The sequence below is a fragment of the Haliaeetus leucocephalus genome, unplaced genomic scaffold (assembly GCF_000737465.1).
Source record: "Haliaeetus leucocephalus isolate CR32 unplaced genomic scaffold, Haliaeetus_leucocephalus-4.0 Scaffold1000, whole genome shotgun sequence".
Taxonomy (NCBI): Eukaryota; Metazoa; Chordata; class Aves; order Accipitriformes; family Accipitridae; genus Haliaeetus; species Haliaeetus leucocephalus.
Window position 1 is genome coordinate 1,229,496 of NW_010973436.1, and position 26,650 is coordinate 1,256,145.

At 54.8% G+C, this 26,650-nt stretch overlaps 2 protein-coding genes across 3 annotated transcripts in view; one reads left to right on the forward strand and one right to left on the reverse strand.

Annotated features, from left to right (window-relative positions):
• The window catches only part of PPFIA4 (protein tyrosine phosphatase, receptor type, f polypeptide (PTPRF), interacting protein (liprin), alpha 4), a 30,963-nt gene extending 11,380 nt beyond the window's left edge, over positions 1-19,583 (forward strand). Inside the window, exons 7-28 of the mRNA XM_010584552.1 lie at positions 297-443; positions 567-705; positions 1,336-1,415; positions 2,353-2,484; positions 5,394-5,485; positions 7,694-7,835; positions 8,085-8,290; positions 8,746-8,986; positions 9,209-9,244; positions 9,831-9,964; positions 10,132-10,295; positions 10,935-11,028; positions 11,259-11,340; positions 11,776-11,976; positions 12,951-13,013; positions 14,189-14,215; positions 15,154-15,329; positions 16,116-16,213; positions 16,889-17,064; positions 17,288-17,356; positions 18,205-18,382; positions 19,525-19,583. Of these exons, the coding sequence (XP_010582854.1) occupies positions 297-443; positions 567-705; positions 1,336-1,415; positions 2,353-2,484; positions 5,394-5,485; positions 7,694-7,835; positions 8,085-8,290; positions 8,746-8,986; positions 9,209-9,244; positions 9,831-9,964; positions 10,132-10,295; positions 10,935-11,028; positions 11,259-11,340; positions 11,776-11,976; positions 12,951-13,013; positions 14,189-14,215; positions 15,154-15,329; positions 16,116-16,213; positions 16,889-17,064; positions 17,288-17,356; positions 18,205-18,382; positions 19,525-19,583 (2,736 nt within the window). The remainder of the gene's footprint in view (positions 1-296; positions 444-566; positions 706-1,335; positions 1,416-2,352; positions 2,485-5,393; positions 5,486-7,693; positions 7,836-8,084; positions 8,291-8,745; positions 8,987-9,208; positions 9,245-9,830; positions 9,965-10,131; positions 10,296-10,934; positions 11,029-11,258; positions 11,341-11,775; positions 11,977-12,950; positions 13,014-14,188; positions 14,216-15,153; positions 15,330-16,115; positions 16,214-16,888; positions 17,065-17,287; positions 17,357-18,204; positions 18,383-19,524) is intronic.
• A 2,424-nt stretch (positions 19,584-22,007) lies between these two features.
• MYOG (myogenin (myogenic factor 4)) lies at positions 22,008-25,999 on the reverse strand. Of its 2 annotated transcripts, none has more exons than XM_010584553.1 (3): positions 25,482-25,999; positions 23,064-23,145; positions 22,008-22,285 (listed from the first exon to the last, which is right to left on the reverse strand). In XM_010584553.1, the coding sequence occupies exons 1-3, from the start codon at positions 25,959-25,961 to the stop codon at positions 22,164-22,166; spliced, it is 684 nt and encodes a 227-aa protein (XP_010582855.1). In that variant the 5' UTR covers positions 25,962-25,999; the 3' UTR covers positions 22,008-22,163. The 2 variants fall into 2 exon arrangements, with proteins under 2 accessions (XP_010582855.1, XP_010582856.1); XM_010584554.1 differs by having other exon boundaries at positions 22,164-22,285; positions 23,064-23,141; positions 25,478-25,961.
• Between the last annotated feature and the right edge of the window lie 651 nt (positions 26,000-26,650).

Consider the following 26,650-nt stretch of genomic DNA (forward strand, 5'->3'; position numbering starts at 1 on the left):
CCTTTGGGAGATTGTCCCCAAGTCCATCTGCAGGACTTCTCTGAGGTTATAAGCAGACACCGAGATACCCAGGTGTGCTGCAGACCTGGGGCAGTGAGCTGTGTCCATGCTAGAAGGCTTCTCTGTGATTGCTTGACTCTCCCTTTATCACTCTCCCACTCTGCTGTCCCTCATCCCTGTGTGAAGCAGGGTTTTCATTGCATGCTTGGACTTGGGGGTTGCAGGAGCTGGGTGGCCCAGTTATTCCCAAATTGGTGGTCACAGATCAGGATGTGACAGCCCCATCACTTCCCCAGGCACTGGCTCAGAAAGAGGACATGGAGGAGAGGATCACCACGCTGGAGAAACGCTACCTGGCAGCCCAGCGAGAAGCCACCTCCATCCATGACCTCAATGACAAGCTGGAAAGCGAGCTGGCCAACAAGGAGTCCCTGCACCGCCAGGTACTGAACCTGGACCCAAAGACTCCCCACCACCCCGGGGACTTGGGAGGGAGAAGTGGGTGCTGAGGATGGGAAAAGCAGGCAAGCCTTGGTGCCGGCCACCCATCCTGCCCTGTCTTGCAGTGTGAGGAGAAAGCCAGGCACCTGCAGGAGCTGCTGGAGCTGGCAGAGCAGAAGCTGCAGCAGACGATGCGGAAGGCAGAGACGCTGCCCGAGGTGGAAGCGGAGCTGGCCCAGCGCATTGCTGCACTCACCAAGGCAAGTGTGTGGGGTGATTGGGCACCAGAGCCAGAAGGGAGTGCGGGAACCAGAGGAAGAGGCAGGACTGGCAACTCCCCTGCAGTGATGGAGTCCCTGGCAGGCCCAAGGCACCCTGCTCTCATTCCTAACCTCTGAGCTTTGCTGTCCTCTGCCTTCCCCATGGCTGCAGGGACAATGCACCGTTTTTAAAGTTCTCAATGTGTCCTGCATGCGTGGCGTTTGTTCCTTTCCCTCGGCTCCTTTCTCCAAGGCAGAGATGGCCCTGTCGGTGTGGACAGCCTTCAGCTTGTGCTGGGACCACTCTGGGATGAGGAGGAAGAGGAAAGACCCAGGCTGGATCTGGGAGGGTGCAGGCCTGGAGGGAGGTGTGGATATGGCCAGCCCTGCCCTTCCCGGGTGTTGGAATGGGTGCCTAGTTGTTCACAGAGCACCTCCATCTCCCATCACCTTGCTAGCAGGGCTGTTTTATGCTCACAGCACACAGTGAACCATGGCAGGGATGCAGGCAGTGGGAGAGACCGCCACATCCCAGGGAAGGATGCGGATGGAAGGATGGAGGGAGGGATGCAGGAGGGCCTGCATGGTTTTGGGGAGCGTCATCCGAGAGGGCTGCTCTGCTTTTCCCAGGCAGAAGAGAGGCACGGGAGCATTGAGGAGCACCTCCGGCAGCTGGAGAGTCAGCTAGAGGAGAAGAACCAGGAGCTAGCCAGGGTAAGCGCTGCTCAGCCTGGACGGGGGAGCCCTTGTGGGTCCTGATCTGGCCTTGGCTCCCCCGTGCCTTGCTGGCTAGGTACCTGTGCACACCATAAAGGGCTGGTTTGCTGGCATCTCTGAAGCAGGATGGGGAGAGGAGCCTGGTTAATCCTTTCCCATCCAGGATCTCTTAAACTAGAGCCACACAGGAGCTCATGACACTCTCTGCTGTGATTTCCACCTCTCCCAGGCATCCAAGTCTTGCTGTTAGCATGCCACATCCACTCCTCTCCCAGCATCACCCCCTGGCACAAGCTGGGACCCCCAAATGCAGGTTGGAGGGGAAGGCTCCAGCAGCTCTTCCCCCAAGCCTGGATCAGCAGCAGGGCAAGACCAATGGGCGCTGGAAGCAAAGGGTGCTCCCCCTCAAAAAGACAGGGAGGCCGAGCTGATGTGTCATGGGCTGCACAATCCCTGCTGTGCTCCTTAAGCCAGTGGCAGGACTGTCCATGCAGAAGGTTGTGATGCCCATTTCATGGATTGCCCAGGTGGCATTACAGCATGTGCCCCTGGGGAAGTCCATGGTTGTTTTGGCCTAGGGCAGAGATTTGGAGAGACCTTTGCAAATCCAGACCATCAGCACCCATTGGGGTCTGGAATGTGCCGCCAGTGTGGCTGTCCCTGGCAGATGCATAGGTCAAACTTTCTTGAGGGTCAGGCAGGCAGGATCTCTTTGGATCCTGTCCTCTCTCCAGTTCATTCCTGGCTGGGAAATGGCAGAGACCAGCAGAGCCCCAGCAGACTGTCCAGTCTGTGCTGGAAGGGGTGGATTTGTCCCATGGACCAGCTCTGACATGCCAGCAGGCACAGGATGGCAGGAGGGCACCGAGTCGCTCATGGCAGGAGGAGCAGATCCACTGGATCTGACATGGCCGGTTGCTGTTTGCCGTTGCAGGCCCGCCAGCGGGAGAAGATGAACGAGGAGCACAACAAGCGGCTCTCGGACACTGTGGACCGTCTGCTGAGCGAGTCCAATGAGAGGCTGCAGCTGCACCTCAAGGAGAGGATGGCAGCTTTGGAGGAGAAGGTAGTGGCTGTGGGGCAGGGGGTCGTCTGGGGGGCTGGTGAGGGGTTGAGTGGTCTGCAGCCCCTCCAGCACAGAGCCTCAGCCAGCCACAGCACAGGGGTTTGGAAGTACCTGTGCAGGGATGGAGAAATGATCACATGCAGGATGCCAGCTGGGCACTGGGACTGGTGGGAGAGCAGGGAAGTGTGCTCTGCATCGCACACTTGCCTCCAGCTGGCCCTTGCCCAGTAAGACCCACTTCCCACTGCCTTTCACCTCTGACAGCAGCAGGATCCATCCTGCTCTGTTCCCTCGCTTCCCTGTGTCTCTTCTGGCACAGCCTTGACTGCAGCCTGCACCTGGCTGTCAGAGCAAAACCCTACTGCATTTTTCAGGAGAAAATGCAGCATTCATTCTCTCTGACCTGCCCATCCCCTCCACATGCTGCCTTGAAACCTTCCTGTCCCTCAAGCCTGGACCAATCTGCCTTCTCCAAGCCAGAGCAGAGTCCATGAACAGCCTCCCAGCTCCCACCCCACTCCTCCTGGGGAGCTGGGCTTTCCTTTGAGGAGCCAGCTGGAGTTGCTGCTGCGCCAGCATGAATGTAATTAGCTGGGAGAGCAGGTGGCTCAGAGCAAGGATTAACCTCACAACGCCAGTGGGAGGTCAGCCCTTGGTAATTCACCTCTATTTGGGTTCCTGCGGGGACCGGACTCCCCATAGCAAGTCAGAACACGGAGGGGTTGCATCCCTCAGCTGATGCCTCCAGGACTGGGTCTATCTCCCTGCTGCTTTGCACCTCCTGTCCCCATCCAGATCTGGCTGTGCCAGCGTGTCCACTCATTCAGCAGGTAGGTCTGAGTGGCTCTAGATAAAGAGCAGGACCCAACATATGGGGCTGAGTCCAAATTCCCACCCCAGCAAGCAACAGGGACCAGAGCGGTGGCACCTTGCAAAGGAGCATTGTCTGCTTCCCAGCCTGCTGCCGTCACTGGCTTACCCAGAGAATTTCTCCAGGTCTTCCGCAGGCAAAAGTGACCCTGTTTGGCTGCCAGCACCTCCCAAAAAAGAACGCTAGGTCAGGCAGTTGCAAATGCATCTTTCTTTCCCCCTGCCTATTCCCTAGCTTAGATGTAGGGGACATTTTTGCCCTTGATCCAGGTGCTCAAGGAGTTGATCTCCTCTCAGACACATTTCCTAATCTTTAAGCCCTGCCCATCAAATCTCTAATCACCACTTGCCCTCCATAGCCATGCCCTGGTGCTGGTGTGGGGCAGGAGCTGGGCTATGGCAGCCCTGCTTAAGGAGCAGGAGGTTTGCAGAGAAGACCAGCTTATGGGCAGCTAGGTGAGGAATAGATCAGGAAGCCATTGCCATCCCTCCTGCCAGGTGTCTGTCACACCATCCACACAGTGATTCCACACTGGCCATCCCCAGGAGGCCACACGGCCGTTTTCTAAATGGTCTCTCTTTTTCTTTCCTGTTTTTGTTCCCCTTTCTTTTGTTTCATTTTTCAAAGAACACATTGTTACAAGAGCTGGAAAATACCCAAAAGCAGATAGAGGAACACCAGCACGACAAGGTAAATGCCGCTGCAGGGAGCCTGCCCTAGTGACTGCGCTTCCTCGCTCCTAATCCCCGGCTAGTGGCAGTGGCGCCTCCTAAAATACCCTAGTTTCGGAGGAGCTGGGATCCCAAAGCGCCCAGCAGCAGGAGGCCACAAACTAACCCACGCAGTGGCTGGATGGAAGCTACCACCCACCTCCCCGGAGACCCCCGGTTCAGTTCCCTAACAGGCACGTTCAGTCCCATCTCCATATTTCTATCACACTCATCCATCCCTGATCCCCCCCCGAGGACAGCAGCGAGGCCAGGGTGGCTTCGCCCACATGTCTAGAGGAGGGTTTACCCCAGTGCTCTTCGGTGCAGCCTGGCTGCGAGGGACAGTGCTGCACAGGCAGCCACGTCCCCTTTGCCCCAAGGCTTTCTCGACCCCCTCACTCAAACTGGGGGGAAGATTGCTCCATACCCAGCTTGCAGAAGGCCCCGTAGGTCTTCACACCTCCCCTGCCCTCAGATAAAGCATCTAAGTAGGGTCTGCAACACAAGTCCATGTTGGCTTGTGCTGGGAAGCATGAGGATTGCAGCTTTTTGAAGCAATGGGAGCTTTGGGGATGTGCCCCATGTCTCATGCATGGTTGGGGGCACTGGGGGCGTTGCTTTCCCCCTTACCCAGGGCCTTGCTCTCCCAGATGCTCCCTGCACGCGGTGAGGATGTGTGGGCACTGCTTGTGCTCTGTGGCCATGGCTGTTCAGCTTGGCAGAGCTCAGAGACTTGCATGACGCTGCCTGCATGTTACCCACCCTGGTTCAGCCTGTTTGCCCGCAGGACTGGATCCTGCTGTGCCTGAAGGCTCCCATCTCCCCTGCCTTCCTGCCTGCCTGCAGCGTCCCCCTCGCATCTCCCACAGGACAGCACGGCCACTTAGTGCAGGCGCAGGTTCCCGATGAGGATGGGACTGGCAGCAGGAAGGACAGGGCGAGCATCAAATTTGGCTAGCAGGTCCCTCGCTGCCAGCCCTTTGCCAAGGCAAATGTGCATGTGTGGTCTGGAGCAAAACCAGAGCATCCTAGTGGGACCAATTTTCCTTTGTCTCTCAAAGCAGCATCACTTTGAGCACGTGTCTGTCTGTCTGTCTGGCCTGTGATCACTCCCTCCCTCCCTTCGCAGCATAGCCCCAGCATCATCATTCACTGTTGCCTGCATGAGCTGTTTCTTTACTGATGTATCAAAGGTGCTTTGAACCTGGGACGGGGATTTTTAAAGGGAATATAAACCTGGAAATAGTTAAGGATGTGGATTGCCCCAAACCTGGCTGCTCTTCAGAGCAAAACCAACCCCTGCCTGTTTCTTGTCTCGCCCCGAACAGCGACGGTTGTCTGATGAGATCGACAAACTGAGGCTGGAGGTCGATCAGCTCAAGACCAGAAGTGGGACGTTTGTGGAGAGTGTGCACGCAAGGTAAGGGCCACCTGCCAAAATCTTGCCAGCCCGTACATGCCCTGCTTGCATCCTGCACCCATGGCTTTTGGAGCATTTTGCTTTCAGGGCCCCACAATGCTGTTGGCATGAGGCAATTCTGGTTTCACCAAGCCTCTGTGTGGGACTGCAGGGTGGTTCATCACAGCAGGGTCGGCTCTGGCTGTGCTGTCCCCCACGCAAATCTGTGCTGGCATGAGACATAGACCATTGAGAACAGCCCAGCCCAACTGAATGGCCCAAAGTTTACTGTTCTAAGGACGAAAAACCACTGGGCATAATTTCTTTTTCTGCATAAAGGGCTTAGGGCTTAATTTTCTATGAAAGCTAGATGTTCCCCAAACACCTTTGTCCCCTGCAGTGCGCTGGGGATGGGCTGGTGGAGAAGGAGGAACCTCTTTTGAGGTGTTGCCGGCAAAGGAGAATGACACACACCCTCCTCCCCTTTTTTCCCCTCCTCTCTACAATGGTCCTCCCACACCCTTTCATTTCAAGTCAGCGGGGAGTTGGGGACGTGCCAGCCCCGAGCCTCAGGAGGAGAGGTGAGTCCATCAGGTCTCAGCCTCCGGCACTGACTGAGGTACCCAGCACTGCTGCAGGAAACCAAGGGGTTGGAAAAGGAGGGTGCCAGCACGACATGCACTCCACTGCATTGCTGCAGCTGCCTGGGAGACCACATCCTCTCCTGAGCACTTTTGATGTGGGTTAGAGACAGCAAGGGATCAATGAGAGTGACCACCAGTGGGGAGAATTCACCTCTCAGGAAGGCTGGAAAAGATGGAAAGGAACCGGTGTAACCAGCTTCAAATCTCTCAGCAGCTGTGGCAGAGAGGAGAAGGCCTGGAGGCCCCGTATCTGTTGTGAAGAGAAGAAATGGGGAGAGTGAGGAAGAGCTTGTGAGGATGAAGGATAGCTGAGTGCCAGAGGAGTGTCTGGAGCATGTGTGGGACCTCTTTGTATGGATCTATAAGAATAGCATGGATGATTTTTTATTTTTTTTATTTCTTGGAGGAAAAATCAGCAGAAAGCTTGAGTTACAGAGGCCAGAATAATCCCTCAGCTGAAATGTCAGCTTTTGTTTAAGGTGCCTTTATCTGTTTTTAGCGCGGGAGCAGCTTGTCAGTGGCTCCACAGCTTAAAACCCCTTGAAACTTGGGCTGTGCCTTCGTCTGCAAACACCAAGCTGACGCTGAGCCAAGCTGCTCAGTTAGTGGTTTCATCTGGGTTTGGTGGGATGCTGGGTTGGGGCCCTAGATCCGTATCTGCACTGGAAACTAGACCCACCATGGTGGAAAAACACTGATCTGTCTTGGACAACTGCTTTCGTCATCTTAAATCAAAAAAACCTCATGCCTCCTGTGGCCATGCATATAGGGAGTAATGACCCCGTGCTCCGGGAAGGCACTTTGCTCAGCTGCATGGTTGGGTCTTCAGGGTGAGGAGGAGCAACCAGGCAATGTGGAGATATGCAATGAGTACCACTAGCGGCAAAAAGTGGCCTCATGTCCAACAGCAGCCGCTGTGTTGCTCTGCCTAGCATGGAGACCTGTGCCCTAGCGTGGGGGAGGAGGATGAAGAAGTCCCAGCTGGTTTCTTCTAGGAGATCCCAAAAGATGCTCATGTCCCCGCACCTGGAAGATCTGTTTCAAATGGGATTTTATTCATCAGGGGTTTTTTTCATGCAAATGTTGAAGAAAACATAAAATGAAGGAGAAAAGCTCCCCGGCTGGCCCCTCTTCTGTACCATGGGGATGGAGAAGACAGGCACAAGACGTGCTGTACATATTGGCAGATTCAAGCTGTTCTCGAGACGGAAGGACAGGAGGGGACCGTTCAGCCCACGGCTTCACAGCAGACCTACTGCGCAGGGTGGTTTTGGCCAGAACTGGCTGGATGCCCCAGTGGATACTGCAGCAAAGGGGGAGGTAGCAGCAGGGTAGGGCCCAGGGCTGAGCTTCCTACAGTCTGTGAGCACATCTCCAGACCCAGCGTCAGAGGAATGGGGCACCTTTTTATGGAGTCTGGTTTTGCATCATTTCATGCAGAGCAGGCAAGCATCACTGGTGTGGGCATTCCAGAGTGGCCTCATCCTCCTCTGTTCTGAGCAAGCCTGGGCTGCAAGGGGAGCAGCCTGGGGATGAGGGCATCATTGCCTGGAGCAATGTCCACAACAGGGTTCTTTCTCCCCAGGTCCCATATGGGCAGCACCACAGACCTGCGCTTCCCACTGAGTGCCGTGGTCCATGCCCCGGCCGAGCCCTTTGGGACAGCCCCGGGCCTGCCTCGGGCACAGAAGGGCCGATTTGCTGCTCGACGAGAGGAGACAGCCAAGGTAACCAACTTCATGCCAGCATGGGGTCAGAGTTGGGGTTGGGGTCTCCTGCCTTGCATGCTGGTCTCATGTGTCCTTGATTTGAGGACATGGGGCAATTTTCTTCACATAGTGTGTGGACAGGAGTAACATGGTAGGAAGAGTTTCCCATTGGGGTTGCATTGAGGTGTGACTGTTGCGTGGAGGTCTCCAGTTTGGCTTTGGAGACATGGGAATGCTGTGTAGGACCAGCGGACCTTGTTCCCTCAGGACTGGGAGCAGGCCCAGGCAGGCAGCGTCCTGGCCACGGGGCCTCATGCCTTCGACAGCGACCCTGAGATCTCTGATGTGGATGAGGATGACCGCGAGACACTATTCAGCTCCATGGACGTGCTTTCCCCTGGTGGGCACTCGGATGCCCAGACGTTGGCCATGATGCTCCAGGAGCAGCTGGATGCCATCAATGAGGAGATCAGGTAACGACCATGGCCAAAACCCACCACTGCCTTGCTCTGAAATGGCTCCAGGGGGGCAACAAACTGCCAGGTGGTGGAAGGAGGCTCTGATGCCCTAAAATTGAGGTCTTGATCCAGCTTCAGCCAGGGAAATGGCTCCAGGACATCCAGCCACAGGGCTTGGTCCTTCCTGCACGTGGTTCCTTGTCCTTCAGCTGCACCAGTCCTGGCTCACAGAAAGGATCATTATTTTTTAAAAAAGTCACCCGTGAATATTAAAAGAAATCGTGGCGTGTCTCAGCTCTGGTTTATGGGCATCCTGAGGGATCTTGCTGCCATTCCTGGAGATCAGGGGCTTGAGTCACAGCACCCAAGGTGCATTTCCCCAGGGTAGGGAGATCCTATGGCTGGGAGGTGTGAGATGACTCCCCAGAAAGGTGGGGAGCCCTGAGCCCTGAGCCCCACTGCTCCCCCAGGATGATCCAAGAGGAGAAGGAGTCCACTGAGCTCCGCGCGGAGGAGCTGGAGACCCGCGTCACGAGCGGCAGCATGGAGGGCCTCAACCTCACCCAGCTCTGCAAAAGGGCTTCCATCCCCACCTCGCTGACGGCCCTGTCCCTGGCCAGCTCGTCTCCACCGCTCAGCGGCCGCTCCACCCCCAAGCTCTCCTCCCGCAGTGCCGCTCAGGACCTCGACCGCATGGGGATCATGACATTGGTGAGGAGGCACATGGGGTGGATGGGGGGGCTGGACAGGGTGTGGGGTGGTAGCGATGCCCTGGCATCTACATGGGTGTGCGGGAGGGTGGTATGGAACGGGGGTGCCCGTGTTTGCTGTCTCCCAGCCTGGCACGCCTGGCCCCGGGACTGTTCTGCGGGGGGGTTTCTCCATTAACTGCCCCCCTTTCTGTGTCTCTCTCGCTTTCCCCCTTGCAATCAGCCCAGCGACTTGAGGAAGCACCGGAGGAAACTGCTAGTGAGTGGCTCCCATCCCGTTGGTTTTTGTCCAAGCCCCTTTTCCAGCCTGCTCCTGGCTTTGTCCACACCAGGTCAGGGTGCAGCAGGCGCGGGATGGAGCTGGGGACCCCAGGGACTCAGTAGAAGGATCATGGGGATCCTGTAAGGTGCTTAAAGATGTGCCGGCTGGCAGCCTGGGGGGTCTGGCAGAACATGGGGAGGTTCAGAAAGCCACTGGGTCCTCAAATATTGTGTCCCCTCTGGCGACAGGGTGTCTTTGGGACATTCCCATCTGTGCTCCTCAGAGCCCTCTGCTGAGGGCCAGCAGCTTCTGTCCCCACACCCTGACCTGGACCATGGGGCTGCATCCTCTCTCCTCCCTATTCCCAGGATCTTGGCCATATGGCCACATCCTCCCCATCTGCTTGGGCATCTCGAGCCATTGCCAGAGCTCTAGTTCAGGCCAATCCTGGAGCGTGGCAAAGCCTCAGGGCCCTGGTGGCTCTTTTGGCCATGCCTCCATGGAGCAAGAGAGAGGCAGGCAGCAGGGCAAGGATGGAGCTGGGCTTTGGCCACCCAGCCTCATGGCTTCTCTGCTTGTTCAGTCACCTGCAGCTCGGGATGAAAGCCGAGAAGATAAAACCACCATCAAATGTGAGACATCCCCCCCATCCTCACCCAGGACATTGCGGCTGGAGAAGCTGGGCCACCCTGCGCTAAGTCAGGAAGATGGGAAGAGGTATGTGGAGCACCCTTTGGATCTCACACCAGTGCCTGCTCTGTTGGTTTGAGGATTTACATGGGGCAAGTGTGGGATTGTGGGACGGTCTGGGGTTTGCCACAGCTTGTGCGCTGCTCGGGAATAACCTAAAGGCTTTGCTGTTCCTCTCCCTCCTCCATCCCCAGCTCGCTGGAGGAGCAGGCCAGCAACCCCAGCAGCAACAGCAGCCAGGACTCCCTGCACAAGGGCTCCAAGAGGAAGGGGATCAAATCCTCCATCGGGCGCTTGTTCGGGAAAAAAGAGAAGGGTCGCTTGATTCAGCTGAGCAGAGAAGGGGCCACGGGGCAGGGTCCGTGAGCAGCCCTATTCCCATCCGTGCCGGGCGGGCGTCCTCTTGGGCCAGGCTCTCTGTACGCCTCATGGCACTGTCTGGCTTTGGGGTGCTGTTGGGGTGACAGGCAGAGGAGCAGGGACACCCCTGCTGTTTTGGGGATGTTGGGGCCCCTGGCTCCGGGCTCCCTGCAGCTTCAGGGCAGTTGGATCCTGATGCTTTCTGCCCTGTGGCCTTTTCTGGCATGAGCGTAGTATCGGTCTTAATGCTCTGCAAGAGCTGCAGTGAGGATAGTGACCCCCCATCACTGTATCTTATCTTTAATGTCCCCAAATCTGCTTCCCTCCCCATGGGACCTTCTTGATTTTGCACAGCCCTTTGGTGGGAGCTGCTTTTCTACTCCTAAATCCTTTACTGCTTTGATGTTGAGCATCTTGAAACAGGAGGGATGGCAGGCAAGGATCCCCTTGGGCTTCCCAGGGATGCAGTGGAGCTGTGGGGGTGGGGTGGAAATGGAGACTCACCTCCTGTGCTGCGATTGTGCATCCCCAACACCCTGGCATGGGGACTGTGGCAGTGCCCACCCTGACCCTGGGGGATGTCATGCTGACCTTGGGGACATCACACTGACCAGAGGATGTCTTGCCTGCCCAACAGTGCTGCTGACCGACATGGAGGTGGGCATGCAGGACCCTCTGGGACTTGGCAAGCTGGGTGCTCAGGCTGAGAAGGATCGGCGCCTGCGGAAGAAGTGAGTGAACTTCCTTCCCTGCCCCAGCAAGAAAATGTCCTGCCTGATGGCTGAGAAGCCATGGCATGGGACTGGGAATTGTTGGAAAGGTTTCTCCTCTTCACCCTCTCTTGAGCCCTTTTAGCTCCTTTATTGCTTTGCTGCCACCTAGTTCTTACATGACCTTTCAAGAGCTGTTTCCTTCCCCACAAGCCCCCAGTAAATCACTCTTCCACTTCTGTTCCCTCCAGGCATGAACTCCTGGAAGAAGCTCGGAGGAAAGGATTGCCCTTTGCTCACTGGGATGGCCCCACTGTTGTCTCCTGGCTGGAGGTGAGGCAGAGCACGCCCGTGCATCATCCCCATGCACCAATGGCTTTGCATTTGCCGCCGGTCTGTAGTGTGCTCCCTCGGCAGCAGTACAGCAACCCACAGTCCCACCATGCTTGGTCCATGCACGTGGTTGGTGGTTGCAAAACCTGGGGGAGCAGAGCAGATCCCCAGATCCCTCACAAAGTCTGTAGAGTTGTGGTTTGATTAGAGCTTTGAGTTGAAAGGCTCAGTGGGTGCTCTTTCCCTGTGCTATGTCCATCAGATATAGGGATGCTGGGCTGCCCGCTGGCCATCTGTGCAAGGTACAAACAAAAAAGGAACCCCATGTGGGTATCCAACTTCGATATTGAGCTTCAGACAGGATGGCCTTGATCCTGCCAGAGGAAGTTAGGGTAAGTCAACCAGGCAGTCACTGGCTTTGCCCTGTTTTGGCAGCTCTGGGTGGGGATGCCGGCCTGGTACGTTGCTGCTTGCCGAGCCAACGTGAAGAGCGGAGCCATCATGTCGGCCCTGTCCGACACCGAGATCCAGAGGGAGATTGGCATCAGCAATGCGCTGCATCGCCTGAAACTGCGTCTGGCCATCCAGGAGATGGTCTCGCTCACAAGCCCCTCGGCACCACCCACCTCACGGACGGTAAGTGCTCCATGCTACAGCCCCCCTCTTCCCCCTGCTCCATGGGGCAGGACAACACACTTGTTGCCCTCCTTTCCCTGGCTCTTTGGGACCACAGTGGTCCATAGGTCACCAGGGAGTCCCAGTGTTACAGGCAAGCACGGCCATGAAGGGGGTGACATTACCTCACGGACCGGTCAAACCACCAGACACTTGTCCTCAGGCACAAAGATAATTTACAGCTATCAAGTGTGAAGAGCTTTCCTGTTAAGGCACCAGCGAATGCTCTTGTCCTCACACTCAGAGGTTGTCAGCAAGAGGCTGACCCTGCTGAGCAGCCTGCAAAGAGGAAAGCTTAGGGACTGTCTGCCCTGGAGAGGATAAAATCCCATCCAAACAGCATGTGTGTGATTTACAAGGGCCAACTCGGTTATGCACAGCCATTTTCTCAATCATTTCAATACAAGCCTTTTCCTGGGACCGTGTGAAATTCCTGGGGCAAGTCAGAGCAACTGCAAATCCCAGTCTTGCCCTGGATAGGACATGGAGTGGATGGAGGGATCATGTCCCCAGACCCCTCAAGAGGTTAATCGTGCCCCAGTAATGCCAAGACACATCTGTAGAAAAGCAGCCAGCAGAAAGAAAGGCCCCAAGCATGCTGTGTGCCCCTGAGATGGCCATGGCTGGGGTCACTGCTGTCAGAGACAAGCCTGCAGGCTCCGTGATCATAACGCCAAAGTATAAAGGCAGCCAAAGGGCCCGTGGTCCTTGCTGTGCTCTCCGTGGCTGTATGGAGAGCCCAGGGTCCCTACGGGCAGTGAGGTGCCACCAGGCTGAGCTGCAAGGACACTGTGAGAACTCCACAGTACAGCTCCAAGCGCCAGGGTGGCCTGATCCTCCATCAGCCTGAGCTGAGCTTGTTTCCAGCACGGTTGTGAACTGAGGCAACAGCTCCATGGTGGTTTACCCTGACCACTCTGCTCTTTTCTCTGCAGTCCTCTGGAAACGTCTGGGTCACACATGAGGAGATGGAGAACATGGCGACTTCCACCAAGACGGTGAGGCTGACCAGCCCCACTGCTGCTGCACAGCATATCGGTTACCGAGCTGAGCTCCAGGCGTGCATTAATGTGCTAAACCCCGGGAGGGAAGGGGATCTTTGCTGCGTCTCATGTGTCAGCTCTTGGCCAGCACCATGCACCTGTTTAGAAACCATCTTTCAACCTTTAATATCCCAACAATTTCTAAAACTGGCTTAAAAACCATCAGATGTATTTTCCTTTGTCAAGCCCCTGTGGGTTTTGCTGGGTTTCTAGAGTAGTTTGTCGGTTGTGAGTTAGAGGAAAGAAATGAAAGAAAAAAAACAAGAGTCATCTCAAGATAGATGCATGAGAGCACCCAGAGGAGTCACAGTGTAATCTCCTATTGACCTTAGCACACCCAAATATTGTCCCCACTGTGTCCCTACCACTGGCTGAGAGCGTGGGGTCCCTCAGAGGGATGTGGCTGTGCTCCCAAAATCTCTGGCTCCTTTGGAGAGGTGCAGTCCTGCAACATCTGCAACTTGATGACCCTATGCCCATATGTCAGAGCAGGGGCAGCATTTTGGATTTGTTGTGTGAATTAGCCATTTTATTGAAGTTTTTGTCTGCTGGTTGAGTAGCACAGACCTGTAACTGGCAGGTGCCTTTTGGGGAAGGAGAGCTCTGAGTTACAGCAGGGACATGACACTTTCCCTTGGCAGGTTTTGCAAGGTTGAGCAAAACCAACATGGCTTGACAAGGGAGGAAATAGCTACAAAATTGGCAAATTGGGTTGGGCAGCCCCTCTTGGCGGTGTGACCCAGGAGCTGAAACTTAGGTTTCTCTCTGCATCTGTCTTTGGGGGACCCAAGAACTACCCATATTTCCCAGGAAAGATGTATGAGCCCCAGTGTCTGTGCCATCTCCAGCCCAAGGCCCATGAGAAAAGCCTCACCCTGTATCCTCCTTATTTGTCTGAGAGATGGGGTGAAACCCGAACCCAGAAGGGTCAGGGTGTCCCCAGCACCCTGTCAACAAGGCTGAGCTCCCCAAGCCGTGCAGCCATAAGACCGACCCCCATCCCCTCTGGGTCACGCCATGCCAAGGGATCCCATGCTCAGCACGCCTGGCACATGCTTTCATGGTGCAGGGCCGCCGGGTACTGACTTTACCTGTCCTTTCTATTGACATGCCGCATATGTCACACTTAGGACACAGAGGAAGGCAGCTGGGCACAGGTGAGGTCCCCGTGTCACCCTTTTCTGCGGGCGGTATGTGGGGTGGTTATGGGAGGGAGAGCAGGACACCCCAGAGATGAGCTTGGGGCATCAGTATTCGCCAAGTTCTTGTTGGAGTCTGAACCTGCACCCTGTGGTTGCTCCTCTGAGCCATCTTTCAAGTACAAGGCGGTCCTCTTTGGACCTTGCATCAAGCAGTGTCCTCTGCTTCAGGCAGAGTGAATTTTTCTGGGACCTTCTCTGTAAGATACAGATTCTGTGTTAAAAACCCCCACCTAAGAGTCATCAGCCACCCTGCATGGGAGGCAGGTTTCTAGCTGTACAGACATTTAGTTTTCACCTTTTTTTTTGCCCCAAGTTCAGGATATAGACCATTTTCATGAACTGACAAGGTGGGAGGAAGGAGTCCTGCTTGGATCCATCTCTTCTGGTTTTATCACTCTCAAATGTTTTACTTTTCTTTTGGTGGATTTTATTTCATTTTTGGACCTCGAATCAGCTTGCAGTGAAAGTGACTGGATGTTTTTCTGCCCCAAACTGACCTTTTTTTCCATTTTGAAGTCATGAAGTAGATCTTTTGGTGATTTCTAAGCTTCTTAAAAATCAGTTGGGAATGCACTGAAGTCTGTTTCTTAGTTAGTTGTTTCATCTTTCGTGAATGTGGTTTTTCTGGAAGAAGCTTGTCATAAAGTCCAACTATCCCTTATGCTTGCTTTTTGGCTACTGCTTGTCTCCTTGGGAGACGTCAGTAGGACACAGACCATGGCCAACAGGACTGTTCCCTCCAGCACCTTCAGTACAAACTAGGATTAAACTTCTCTGGCCCAGGTTTGGTCCTCAGGCTGTAGCACTGAACTGGGAGTCTGCAGCTCTCCTGGGAGCCTGCAGCTCCACCAAGCCCTGGTTTCTCCCTAGCTTCTCCATTTGCTTCTCCACAGACACTGGCCTATGGGGACATGAACCATGAGTGGATTGGGAATGAGTGGCTGCCCAGCTTGGGTCTCCCGCAGTATCGCAGCTACTTCATGGAGTGTCTTGTTGATGCACGGATGCTGGACCACCTCACCAAGAAAGATCTCAGAGTGCACTTGAAGATGGTGGACAGCTTCCACCGGTGAGTCCTCTCCTTTGGGAGGTGCCTGGCTTGCAGAGTCTGGACATGGAGCAAAGGATGGGGCAATTTGAGGGATTCTCCCTGTCTTGGCCAGTCCTGGTACTGGAGGATGGCTCTTCTAGGCTAAACTCAACTATGTGGTCTGGGGCAGCTCATATGGGCAAATGTTCTCCTTCATCACACTCCTTGCAGCAAAACTGCAGAGGACCAAGCCTTCTTCTGGCTGTGGAGCAAACCATGGGAAAAATAAAGACTTGTCCCACCTGGTACCCCACTGGCAGGCAGAACAGTCATCTGCCAGCAGCCCAACTTCGAGAAGGCTTATGCTATCTCAACCACCTTGCTCAAGCACCAGTATCCAGCCCTGTTATGGGGTACCACCATCTACCCTGACCCATGGGGCTGTGTCCTTGGGCCTGCCAGGGCCCTCCCTGCTCTGGGGATGAACCCTTCAGCCTGGAGTAGCCCCCATGGGCAGGTTCCCCCTTCCCTCTCCAGCCACCAAGCACAGAGTACTGTTATTTGGATCCATGTGCTCTCAGGCAGGTAGAACAGGGTAAAACTGATGGAGGGGGGAATTACCATGGAAGGGAGGGACATTCCCCATTTGCCAGCTAAGATCTTCTCTGTGGGTCGTGTCTGTCCTGACCCAACCTTGAACTGAAGCGTCCTTTGGGCACATGGAGAGCGAGCAGGGAAGTGGGTCTCTCCGCGGGTCCCTCTAAGCCACCTGCCCCACAATGCTGAGCCCTCCTGAGGGGTGGGTGACATCTTGTGTCCTTGCAGCACCAGCCTGCAGTATGGCATCATGTGCCTGAAGAGGCTCAACTACGACCGCAAAGAGCTCGAGAGGAGGCGAGAAGAGACACAACACGAAATCAAAGGTAGCAGCTGCATACACGATCCAGCTCTGGAGAAGGAGATGAGAAACAACCCAAGAGATGCCCAGTGATGGTCTCTCTCCTATCCCTTATTTTTAACACAGCATTTGCTTAGGGAAAAACGTTATTTCTGAGGAACCATGCCCACAGGGCTGTTCTTCTGGGGGGGACCTCTCTGCAGTATTTCCCCAACAGATTGCTCCAAGTGCATTTGTGCAGCTTACCCCAGTCAGGCATGAGGAGGGAGGAAGGGTGTCAAGACAGAAAAGATCCAGTCTGAGCATCAGATCATCTTCTCCTGCCCATTTCAGATGCTCAGGACAGCCCCCAGCTTGCTCAGCCTCCCCTTCCTTGTTGGCTGTCCTGAGATTCCCTGCACATCTGGCTGCTGCTTAGATTACATCTCATTATTGATAATGCCCCTAATTACACCAGCAGCCGTGGGTTCTTAGGATTCATTTTCACAGTTGTTTTCTGCCTGTTATTTCAGCATTTAGTTTGGTAAATTGAAGTGAGCTGTTCTGGCACTTGAGCACCCAGTATTGCTGCTGGCTCAGGAAGGAGAGTCCCAGGATCAGCCTGGGGCAGTACGAACGGACTTCAGGACATCATCAGGTCCCTGCAAAACCAAGAGCGTGCTTTGAGCTGGCCCTGAGACATGCCCTTGCTCTTTTGCAGATGTGTTGGTGTGGACCAACGACCAGGTCATTCACTGGATCCAGTCCATTGGGCTTCGCGAGTATGCAAACAACCTTGTCGAGAGCGGGGTGCACGGGGCGCTCCTGGCCCTCGATGAAAACTTTGACCACAACAGTCTGGCGCTCGTGTTGCAAATTCCCACGCAGAACACGCAGGTAAGAGCAGCATCCTTGGGGGATTTTGGAGGAGGGTGGCCAGCATGAGACACAGCTGTGGTGTGACTCTACCAGTCCCACCAACTCAACTCTACCTTTCAAAGCAGAGGACTCAGATGGCACGTGGGCTTTTTCTCTGTCGTTCTCAGTCTTTCCTTGGATGGGAGTTTGTGCTGGAAACTGTTTCCATCGACAAGGAATGCTCATTTTTTGTTAATTTCAGGCTCGACAAGTGCTGGAGAGGGAGTTCAACAACCTGCTCGCCTTGGGCACAGATCGGAGGCTGGACGATGTGAGTACCAAATCTCTCCTGTGTCCAGATCATGCTGAGCGCCTGTTCTTGTGCAAGACACAGGAGAGGCAGGACCTCTGCTCTCTCCCTCCTTGTCCAGTGGTGTCAGATAGTGCATCACAGGCTCTCTAGAGCAGTCACATGAGCAGTGTTAGTGGAATAAGCTAAAACTATTAGACAAGGCCCCGAGGAACGTGCTGCCAGGCTGTGGAGGCAGGTGAGGAAGAGTCTTGTGCATCATTTCTAGCCTCATGCTCAGTGGGCTGAATTTCAAGTAGGCTTACCTGGCTTTCTTTGCCAGCTGCTTTCATATTGCCTTTTAGAGTCACAGATGTTCTGGGCATGACACATCTGCGGCAGGTAAAGCTGGTGGGTTAGAGATGCCCCGTTAAGCAGCCAGAAAACTGTTCAGATTGAGTCACTGAAGGTGGGAATTCATCTAGATCTCTCCTATGTATAGCTTTCCTCCATGAGATATGATAGCAGAGCCAGTCAGGGCTCTCTTTAGAGCACAGAGAGAAGCAGGCTCTTCCAGATGCCATTATCTGGCCAAGGTTAGATGCATCCCTTGGGATCTTTACTGGGGCTTGCGTGTTGATGTCTCCAAGGCATCTTTGCAGGCAGGCTGGAAAGAAGAGATAGGCAAGCTGGAAAGGATAAAGCCTATGTCATGGGATCCCGGAGAGGTCTGCTATGTCCTTGGCCCAATTCGATCACACACTTCTGCACTGAGTTGGTCTCCATGTACAGGCACACCCTTGTTAGGTGGAAGGTTAGCTGGTATCTCACAGGGGCAGAAGGTCCTGCTGCCACTGATGCTGGGCCCATAACCTGCTCTTCCCTCACAGGGTGATGACAAGACTTTCCGTCGAACCCCATCCTGGCGAAAGCGCTTCCGCCCACGAGACGTTCACAGCATCAACATGCTCAGCGGCTCAGCCGAGACACTGCCCGCCGGCTTCCGCGTCACCAGCCTGGTGCCCCTGCCCCCTCCATCCGCCCCTGCCAAGAAAATGCCCCCAGAAGGTAGGTCACCCCCTTCTCCCCAGGGTCCTCTCCCAGCCCTGCTCAGACCTCATGGTGAGTATGAGGAACAATGTGCCACCAGGAGAGGAGAGGCAGAGGGGCTTGCTGATCGCCTGCAATGCTGAATCCATGTCATCCTTGAGCCGTTGTCTGCTGTAAATGTTTTTTTCAGGAGGGTTATTTCAGACTCTGGTTTGGTGTGCGATTTCTTTGTTTCAAACCTCCAGGACAAGGGATAGGGCTGGATTGGAGCATGACATAGGGATATGTGTTATTCACCCTGGGTTTGGCATCCAGGTCAGAGCCTGTTGGGGTAGCACTGGGGGCTGTCAGGAAGCAGCAGCCCAGTCTGGGCCAGTCTTGTTCATCCCCAAAGGGACTTAATTAACCAGCTCAATTCAGTCCGAGTGCTGCTGAGCAGCCACTCTCCCAGGGCTGGTAGGCACCTGCTTTGACACGCTTGCTGCCTGTGCTGCTGGCTGTCGTGTGTTTTAGCTGAGCACAAATATCCTGGGCTCTGCCCACCACCACATGACATGACTTCTTTCTACAAGGTATCTTGGTCCCTTGTGTAGGGAGGCAAAAGCTCCAGCCAGGTCACCCCAGTTTGTCCCCTGGACCAGGCACCCTGGTCCCACTGTCCCAAGTCACCTGCCATATCCCCAGTGGTGCAGAGCTGGCTTCAGCAGGCTTAGAAATGAATGTGTGAATGAGAATTAGAAAGTTAGGCTTTCACTTTCTGGCTTCAAGCCCCAGGCCCAGCTCTCCTCCTGTCTCCAGATTTGCTCAAATTTCAAAGCTTTCCATCCAGCAGTTTGGGTCAAACTTCTGTTTGACCTTTTCTACCCTGACCCTTTCTGGCTGAGGACAATGAAACCTGGGACAAAATCCCTAGGTCTGATAGCACCCAGACGCTGGTAGTAGGGTGCTCACTGCCCAAGAGTAGGGACGGCAAGCGGCAACTTTCCAAATACCCTGGAGTCTTGGGAGCATCAGAGCTGGCCAAACATGCCTCTTTCTTTGACCCTCATCTTCATGTGGCTTCAGTGCACAGATGCTGCCTAATAAATGTTTTGGTGGGAAGCCGAGGGCTGATTGGAGCAGTCACTAATTGCATGCTCTGCTCTTTGACTGACTTCCAGTTGGTGCCTCTGGGTCGCCAAGGCTGGAGACCTCTACAGTCCGGACATACTCCTGCTGAGGGTCAGTGTGACGGGAACCAGCCCAGCCCTGGGTAAGTGCAAGGAGGACTGAGGCCTCAGAGCTGGATGGGGACTGAGAGGAGATCACGAGGCCCAGTGTCCTCTGCCCAGCATCACCCAGGCAGGGTGTCTGACTTCACCAAGGTTTGCCTTGCCATGGAGGACCATGGAGATCTCAGTGGTGGGGGAGCAGCCCACTGCTGCCTGAGGCTTACAGGACCCTGAGATAATGCAGAAGGGATGCTCAGCATCCCAACCACATGTGGTTTGTCCAGTCCCTGGACAGACAGCTCCACTGGGGACCCCAGAATGCCATCCTAGATAGGGGGGTCCCATTGGGGTGAGGGAAGGATAGTCAAGCACTTCAGAGAGGCTCCTGGGATCCTCCTGTACCCTAGGGCATGGTTCCCCCATGCCAGGAGTATTCATTACCAACTCTGTCTGGGTTTGTTGGCCTGTGGGTGCACGGGTGGAGATGAGCTGCCATCCTCACTGGGCCTTTCCCACTTCGTTTCTCAGCACATCCCCACTATCCGTACGGCCATGTGCTGGCTGCCTTTCAGGACAAGAGCCCAGCCTGCGCCTGCTCCTCGGCCCAAACCAACAGACGCTGCAGTCTTGCTGCTGTGGACCGAAAAGGATGCTCTCCCTTCTGCTTGTGCACCCCACTGCTTCCCCTGGCTCCCCGTGGCTCCCACCTGTGGCTTGTCTCCCACCTCTCCCCACGCTGGCCGGGCTACAGATGCACTCACTGGGTGCCCACTCCGTTGCTGGCAGAAGTGTGGTGCAATCCGGCAGAGCAGCAGAGACACCCCAAAAGGGCTGCGATATCTGGAAACCTTTCTCCTGCCTGGTTCATGTTGCCAATACGCCATGGGCTGCTGCACTGACTTGCCCAAGTTCTTGGCATCAGGGATGCTGCTGCCCACAGGACTCAAAGCCAAGGAAGATTCAGGCTCGTGAAAATCCTCATGCTGGGGTGGCCAGGCAAGGAGCTGCTGGCAGGGAGGGCTGGGGCCACTGCTGGGGTTGGTGCTGCATGGCATGGAGCAGGGACTGGCCATCATGGGGGCTAGGAGGGTGGCTGTCTGCCAAGGGGTGGGCAGGTGGGGTGCTGCATTTTAGGGTGCTGCATTTTAGGGTGCTGCCAGATGCCACGTAGGGGGGAGGCTGCGCCTGCACGGCGGGTCTACGAAGAGCTGCGTGGGGAAGGGCTGGAACCGCCCCATACGGCTTGCTGCCAGCTGGGACGGTACCCAGCACCCACAGGAGAGGGGGCCCTCCTTAGGTGCCTGGGGAGCCACGATGGGGGCACCCACCACCCTGAGACGTGCCCATCCCTTCCCCTCCGGGTGCAGAGGAGATGCTCTCCCCTCCTGCCTCCAAGCTATGGGCAGGGATCAATCCAGGAGGCTCTTAACTCGTCCCATTTCTTCCCTGTAGCGTAGGATCTCTTCGTCTCCTCATGCCACGTTTGCCTTGTGTGGCCCCTATTTCTGATGTGATATTTATTGATGGCTGGAATGACCTTATACTTATCATGTGCTGTCTGGAAGTGCAATATCTGAGAGGCTATACAGTCACGATGTCTTTTCGGTGTATTATTTGCCTAATACAGTATTAAATATTTTTTTAATTTGAAGAGTCAGTGAGCCCTTTATATCGATGCCCTATTTCTTTCATCATATTATTGGTACTGCATGGACTCCAAACCCTGGATCGGGTCAGGAAAGGATGTATGTGTGTTCCAATAAACAGGATTTTAAAACAGTGCTGGCTTGAGCCTTCTTTCTACAGTCCAAATTAAAAATATAATTAATCTTTAGCTCCCCTGAGAGTTTTTGGGGTACAAGGCTGAGCCCCAGTTGCAAACCAGTGACATCACTAGTCTCTGCAGGGCTGATTTAAGCATGGGACATCCAGTTCCCAATGCTAAGCGACTGCGCTGAGGTCCAGCTGGATTTTCTGATACAGAGGAATCCCCAACCTGGGAATTGGAAGAGACCCGCGCAGAGGGGGACAGCAGTAAAGGAAGCCCTGAGCAGTTCAAACAAGAATGCCTTTATTTAAAAAAAAAATCCAAATAAGTTAGCAAAAATAATAATTAAAAAAAAAACAAACACAAATGGCAACTCCACACAGCGTTCAGTAGAAAAGACAGCATGGACAGCCTCTGCGGGGCTCAGCGCCCACAGGACACCAGCCAGAGAGAGACATTGGTCGAAGAGCATCTTGGAAAGAATCAGCAAGCGAACCCAGCACACACATTGGCCCCCAAAAACTGATCGCTCCTGGATGGGGAGCGAAGCAGAGCCCGACACCAGGCAGCCACCCTTGTGGGAACCAGGGCTGCCGCCAGCATGGGGCCGCGGCGCTGCCGACATCCCACCTCTCCCCCCCTTTTTTTTTCAGCTGGCCAAGCGGGAGCATTTCGTGAGGAGTGGGAAAGGAGGCGAGTGATTCCAACGGTGCAGTCCACGACGCCGGAGGGGTAAATATGATTTTCAGCGGCTGGACCCTTCTGGCATCTTATTCCCACCCCGTTACCAGCTCAAAGAGCCATGGGGGTTTGCACTGGCTCAGTTTTGAACCCGCTCCTCCTGGAACGTCACGGCCACGTCCTCCACGGCGATGCTCTCCACGATGGAGGAGAGTGAGTGGAGGTTGCGGTCCTCCGCCGCTTCGTCAGCCAGGAGGTGATCTGCAGAGAGCAAGGGGATGATGACTCTGCTGGGGATGAGGTCCATGTGCTGGGGACGGCTCCTGGCTCTGCACAGGGAGACCCTGTGATCCCCTGCATGGCCAGAGTGACCTGGGGACCTGCTTTCAGCTCCCACCCTGGCAGGAGATGAGACCTTCCCCTGGAAAGGACAACGGGGAGTGAAACTTTTGGACACATTTTAGGGTTTATTCCCCATTGGAAAATGAGATTTAAGTTTCTGCCTTCTGGGGAAAAAAACAGGTGGACTTAGCGGGGGGGGGGTGATAAATGCAGTAATGGAAAAAAAATCAGCAGCTGCAGAGAGGCATGGGGAGGGAAAGGGAGCCTGGGGCACCAATGTTCAGCGATGCTCAGCACCAGAGCAGGCCAAGCCAAGGGATGGCGATGGACGAACCCTTGATGGGGCCCAAGCCGCCAGGACCCCAGGCTGCTGCAGTCCGGTTTCTCAGCTCCTAAGAGCAGGCGTCTTGGTGAAATCAGGTGAAATCTGGGAGAAGCCTGAACTTGCAGAGCATTGAGCCAAGGAGGTGCTGGAGGATTTATGAGCCTGGGGGGAGCTCATCTCTGCAGCAGCAGTGGGGAGAGAAGGACAAGGCTCCTTTTGTCCTCTGCCCCGGGCACCTCCTGCTTGGAGGGGGGGGGGGCCTTGGCTCAGCGATACTCTGCTCCAAGTGCTGCAGTGTCCCCCACTGCTGTCCCCCCACGCTACAGCCCAGCGAGGCTGCAGGACACCAGGACGAGGCAGGGAGGACCTTACCCGCAGGGTTGGTGCCAAACTCCAGCTGGCTGCTCCACTCAGGGCTGCAGGACGAGCTGCCGGACCCGCACTCGCTGGCTGCCTGCAAGGAGCCGAGATGCCGACCATGGGTCTCACCTCCTCCAGCCCAGCCAAACCCCACCAGCGACCCCAAAAACACCCCGGGGTGCCCAATCACTGCAGCACAATGCCCCCACGGAGACGGGCATGTCCCTCCCCACCTGCAAAGCAGCTGGAAGAGCTGACAGCATTCGGGATCCCCAGGACCCATCAGGGCCAGATGCTTCGTTAACCATAAAGGCTGAAAAAACTCCTTTGGGGGCTCTGGAGAAATGGGGCCATGCGCTCACTGCAGGTAAAAAAAGTGTCTCTTTACCCAGTGACTGTGAGAAAGGGCTAGAGACAGACGAACGTCGTTGGGCAAAACAGCTTTTTGCTGAAAATCACCTGATCAGGCTCATAAAAAATGACACAGGGGTTGGACACCCTCAGGCCATCCCAAGGGGATTCCTGGGGAAGACCTTTTGGCAGTTTGATTTGTGGATTTGGGGCTGAATGACTATTTCAGAGAAAAGAGCTGACAGCCTGAAAAATGAGAGCATTACTCAGCAAAGCTCTGAATTAACTTTTTGTGTATGTCTGTCTTTATCTGGAAGTGGATGCCAGCTCAGGTTAAACCCAAAATGTGATTTACAGGAGCAACCCCAAGGACCCAACTATTTGTAGCAGCCTAGAACTGGTGCTTTGGGTCTACAAGTTCACAGAAGCACAGGCTAATTAATTAACTTGGATTTATTTCCCACTAAAGTAGGAAATTCTTACAGGTATGATTTTTTTTCCCCCAAAATATTGGATTTTGCACCCAATATGTGAATCCCTGGCTACGCCTGGGAGAACGGATGGCTCGGAGCAGCAGTGACACGGGAACAGCTCCGCGGAGTTTTGGGCACATTTGCAGGGGCAGCCAACAAATCCACCCAAATCAAACCCAAGTGGATACATTAGATTTACACTGGGAAATCCCAAGAATATATAGGATGGAGCCTAAAAGATTTTTCAGTCCTTTATTCAGCTCTAAATGTTGGGCTACCCGGGTACCTGCTGTTTTGGTCCTTAAATCCCTTAGTCTTAAAGGAGATGAATCTCTGTGAATCCCTCTTTTCTGCGCCTCTTATGAAGTTCTTTATCTATATCTATATCTATCTAGGTCTCTATATCTATTTCTATCTATATAGCTATATCCATATCTATACCATCTATAGCCACTTCTACATCTACATCTATCTATAGCATCTATATCTGTATCATCTCTACCTCTACCTATATTGATAGCTATAGCTATCTATACATTTCCATATACAAAGCCTCAGAGCAGCGGGGAAGTGCATGCCCAGACAGCCCCCAAGAAATCAGAGGGCAGATAAAAATATCTCTCAAAAACTTGGTTAAACAACCAAAGCCTTGTGGTGTGATGGGGCCTGGCTTGCAGTATCTCTTTTTAGGGCTGTGGCAAGACACAACTGCTGTGAACATCTTCACCTGGCTCTCAAATCGGCACCTTCAGTCTGAGAAACCAGAGGTGGCCCCACACCAACCCGCTCGTCCCCTGCCCTGTCCCCTGCCCAGGTGTGCTGTGCCACACCAATCATCAGAAAAAGTCACCATGTCCCAGCGTGTTGTTGCACCGGCAATCACATGGCAGCGGGGGAGAGGGGAGGGAGGCTGCAGGTTTGGCGCCCAGGAGCACTGATACCTGCGGGGTGTCACGGGAGGCAGCGGGTGGTGAACCCCCGATGGTGTTTGGTCAGAGGCTTTGTGGTTTGTGCCATGCCGAGACTTTACAGGGAGAAAAAAGGAGCGTGTGCGTGTATCTGTGAGCAGGGGGATTTAACTTTATTTTGTATTTTATTTATTTTAATTTATTTAATGTAATGTAATGTAATGTAATTTTGTTATTTAATTTTATTCTGTTTTATCTTGTCTTATCTTATTTTGTCTTATTTTATTTTATTTATTTTAGTTTTATGTTATTTATTTCTTTTTTGCCTTTATTATCCCTCCCAAGCCCAGGCACACATGCCACACTCAATGCAGTGTCCAGCACCAGACCACGCAGCCCCCACTACGTGCATACACGGGGGAAGGCTGCTGTCAGCCCCTTTGCCCAGGGATCTGAGCACACAGCTGGGGCTGGATCATTGCTGCCCTGGATCATTTCTGCTGGACGCATTCACCAGCCCACAATAGCAGCAGCTGCCTTGCCCCCAGGGCTGGGGGTCCCACTCCCCCCAGCAGGACCCAGTGCCCCAGAGCTGCTCGCAATGCCTCTGCTTGGGATCGCCCCCAGACAGAGCGTCACCCCCACGCTGGTCCCCAGCCCGGGTTTGGGGACCCCGGGGGATGCACAGAGACACTTACCCCAGGCTGGGGAGCGACGGGGCGGAAGCGCAGGTCCCTCTGCTCCCGCTCCTGCTGGTTGAGGGTGCTGAGCAAGCTCTGCAGGCGCTCAATGTACTGGATGGCGCTGCGCAGGATTTCCACCTTGGGCAGCCGCTGGTTGGGGTTGAGCAGGGTGCTGCGTTTCAACGCCTCGAAGGCTTCGTTCACCTTCTTCAACCTGCGTTTCTCCCGCAGGGTGGCTGCTCGACGCCGGTCGATGGAGACCGTCTTCCGCTTGCAAACCTTGCAGGCCCAGGGCAGGCATTGCCCAGGACAATGCTCAGGCAGGGCTGAGTCCTTCTCCTCCAAAGCCACCCTGCCCTCAGGACACAGGGCCACCTCGGGCCGCTCCGGGAACGCTGCTGGCTCGTAGCCCTGCAAGCGGGAGCCCAGGAAATTTTCCCCATCGTAAAACCTCTGGTCCGGGAAAAAATAAGGGTTGGTCTCAAAGAGTTCCATGGGTGCACGGGTGGCTTGGGGATGTGTGCACGGCTCGGGGATGGCTGCTCCCTCTCCCCACGCCAACTGTTTGGTGCCATTTAAACCCTGGCGCTGGCATTAAATCACGGAGATAAATATAGAAAACCTAAAGGAAACCTGAGCCCGCCCTAAGCTGCTGCCTCACATCAAAACTTGTCCATCTGATTTCATGTGCTCTCCCCGCAGGGATTACACTGCCTGGACTGCGGCCGCGCTGGGGGGGGTCTGGGGGAGCTGGCACGGCTCGGAGGGCAGCTCGGCCGCCCCACGAACAAGGGCTTTGTTTGAGCCCAAGGGTGTCACCAGGGACGGCGGGTGGATGCCAGCTCCCCCCGGCATTCCTGCATCATCTGGTCCCTTCAGTTATGGCTGGGATGGGGGGAGTTTACAGTGGCCTCGTGGCCAGCCTGCCCGGCCAGGGCACCCTCATCCCTTCATGGCTGCCCCCCTCAATCCCACGGCACCCCGGATCCATGCCTTCCCTGCGGTTGGACCCGACAGCGGCACACCATCCTCCACCGCTTGGCCTTTCCCACCTCCCTGCCCTGCTCTGCCCCACACTGCTCCTGCTCACCCCCCATATTTCCCATGGCCCCATCCTGCCCGTGAGTGTTGCAGTGTAAAGGCCTGATCCTGCTTCTGCTGAAGCTGTGTAGAAGTGGAAGAAT

Excerpts from the sequence above, each read along its gene's own strand:
- MYOG (XM_010584553.1), bottom strand. The coding sequence starts at position 25,961 with ATGGAACTCTTTGAGACCAACCCTTATTTTTTCCCGGACCAGAGGTTT. Across the intron at positions 23,146-25,481 it reads CCGTCGCTCCCCAGCCTGGG|GCAGCCAGCGAGTGCGGGTC; the intron begins GTAAGTGTCTCT and ends GGCTCCTTGCAG. Across the intron at positions 22,286-23,063 it reads GTTTGGCACCAACCCTGCGG|ATCACCTCCTGGCTGACGAA; the intron begins GTAAGGTCCTCC and ends TGCTCTCTGCAG.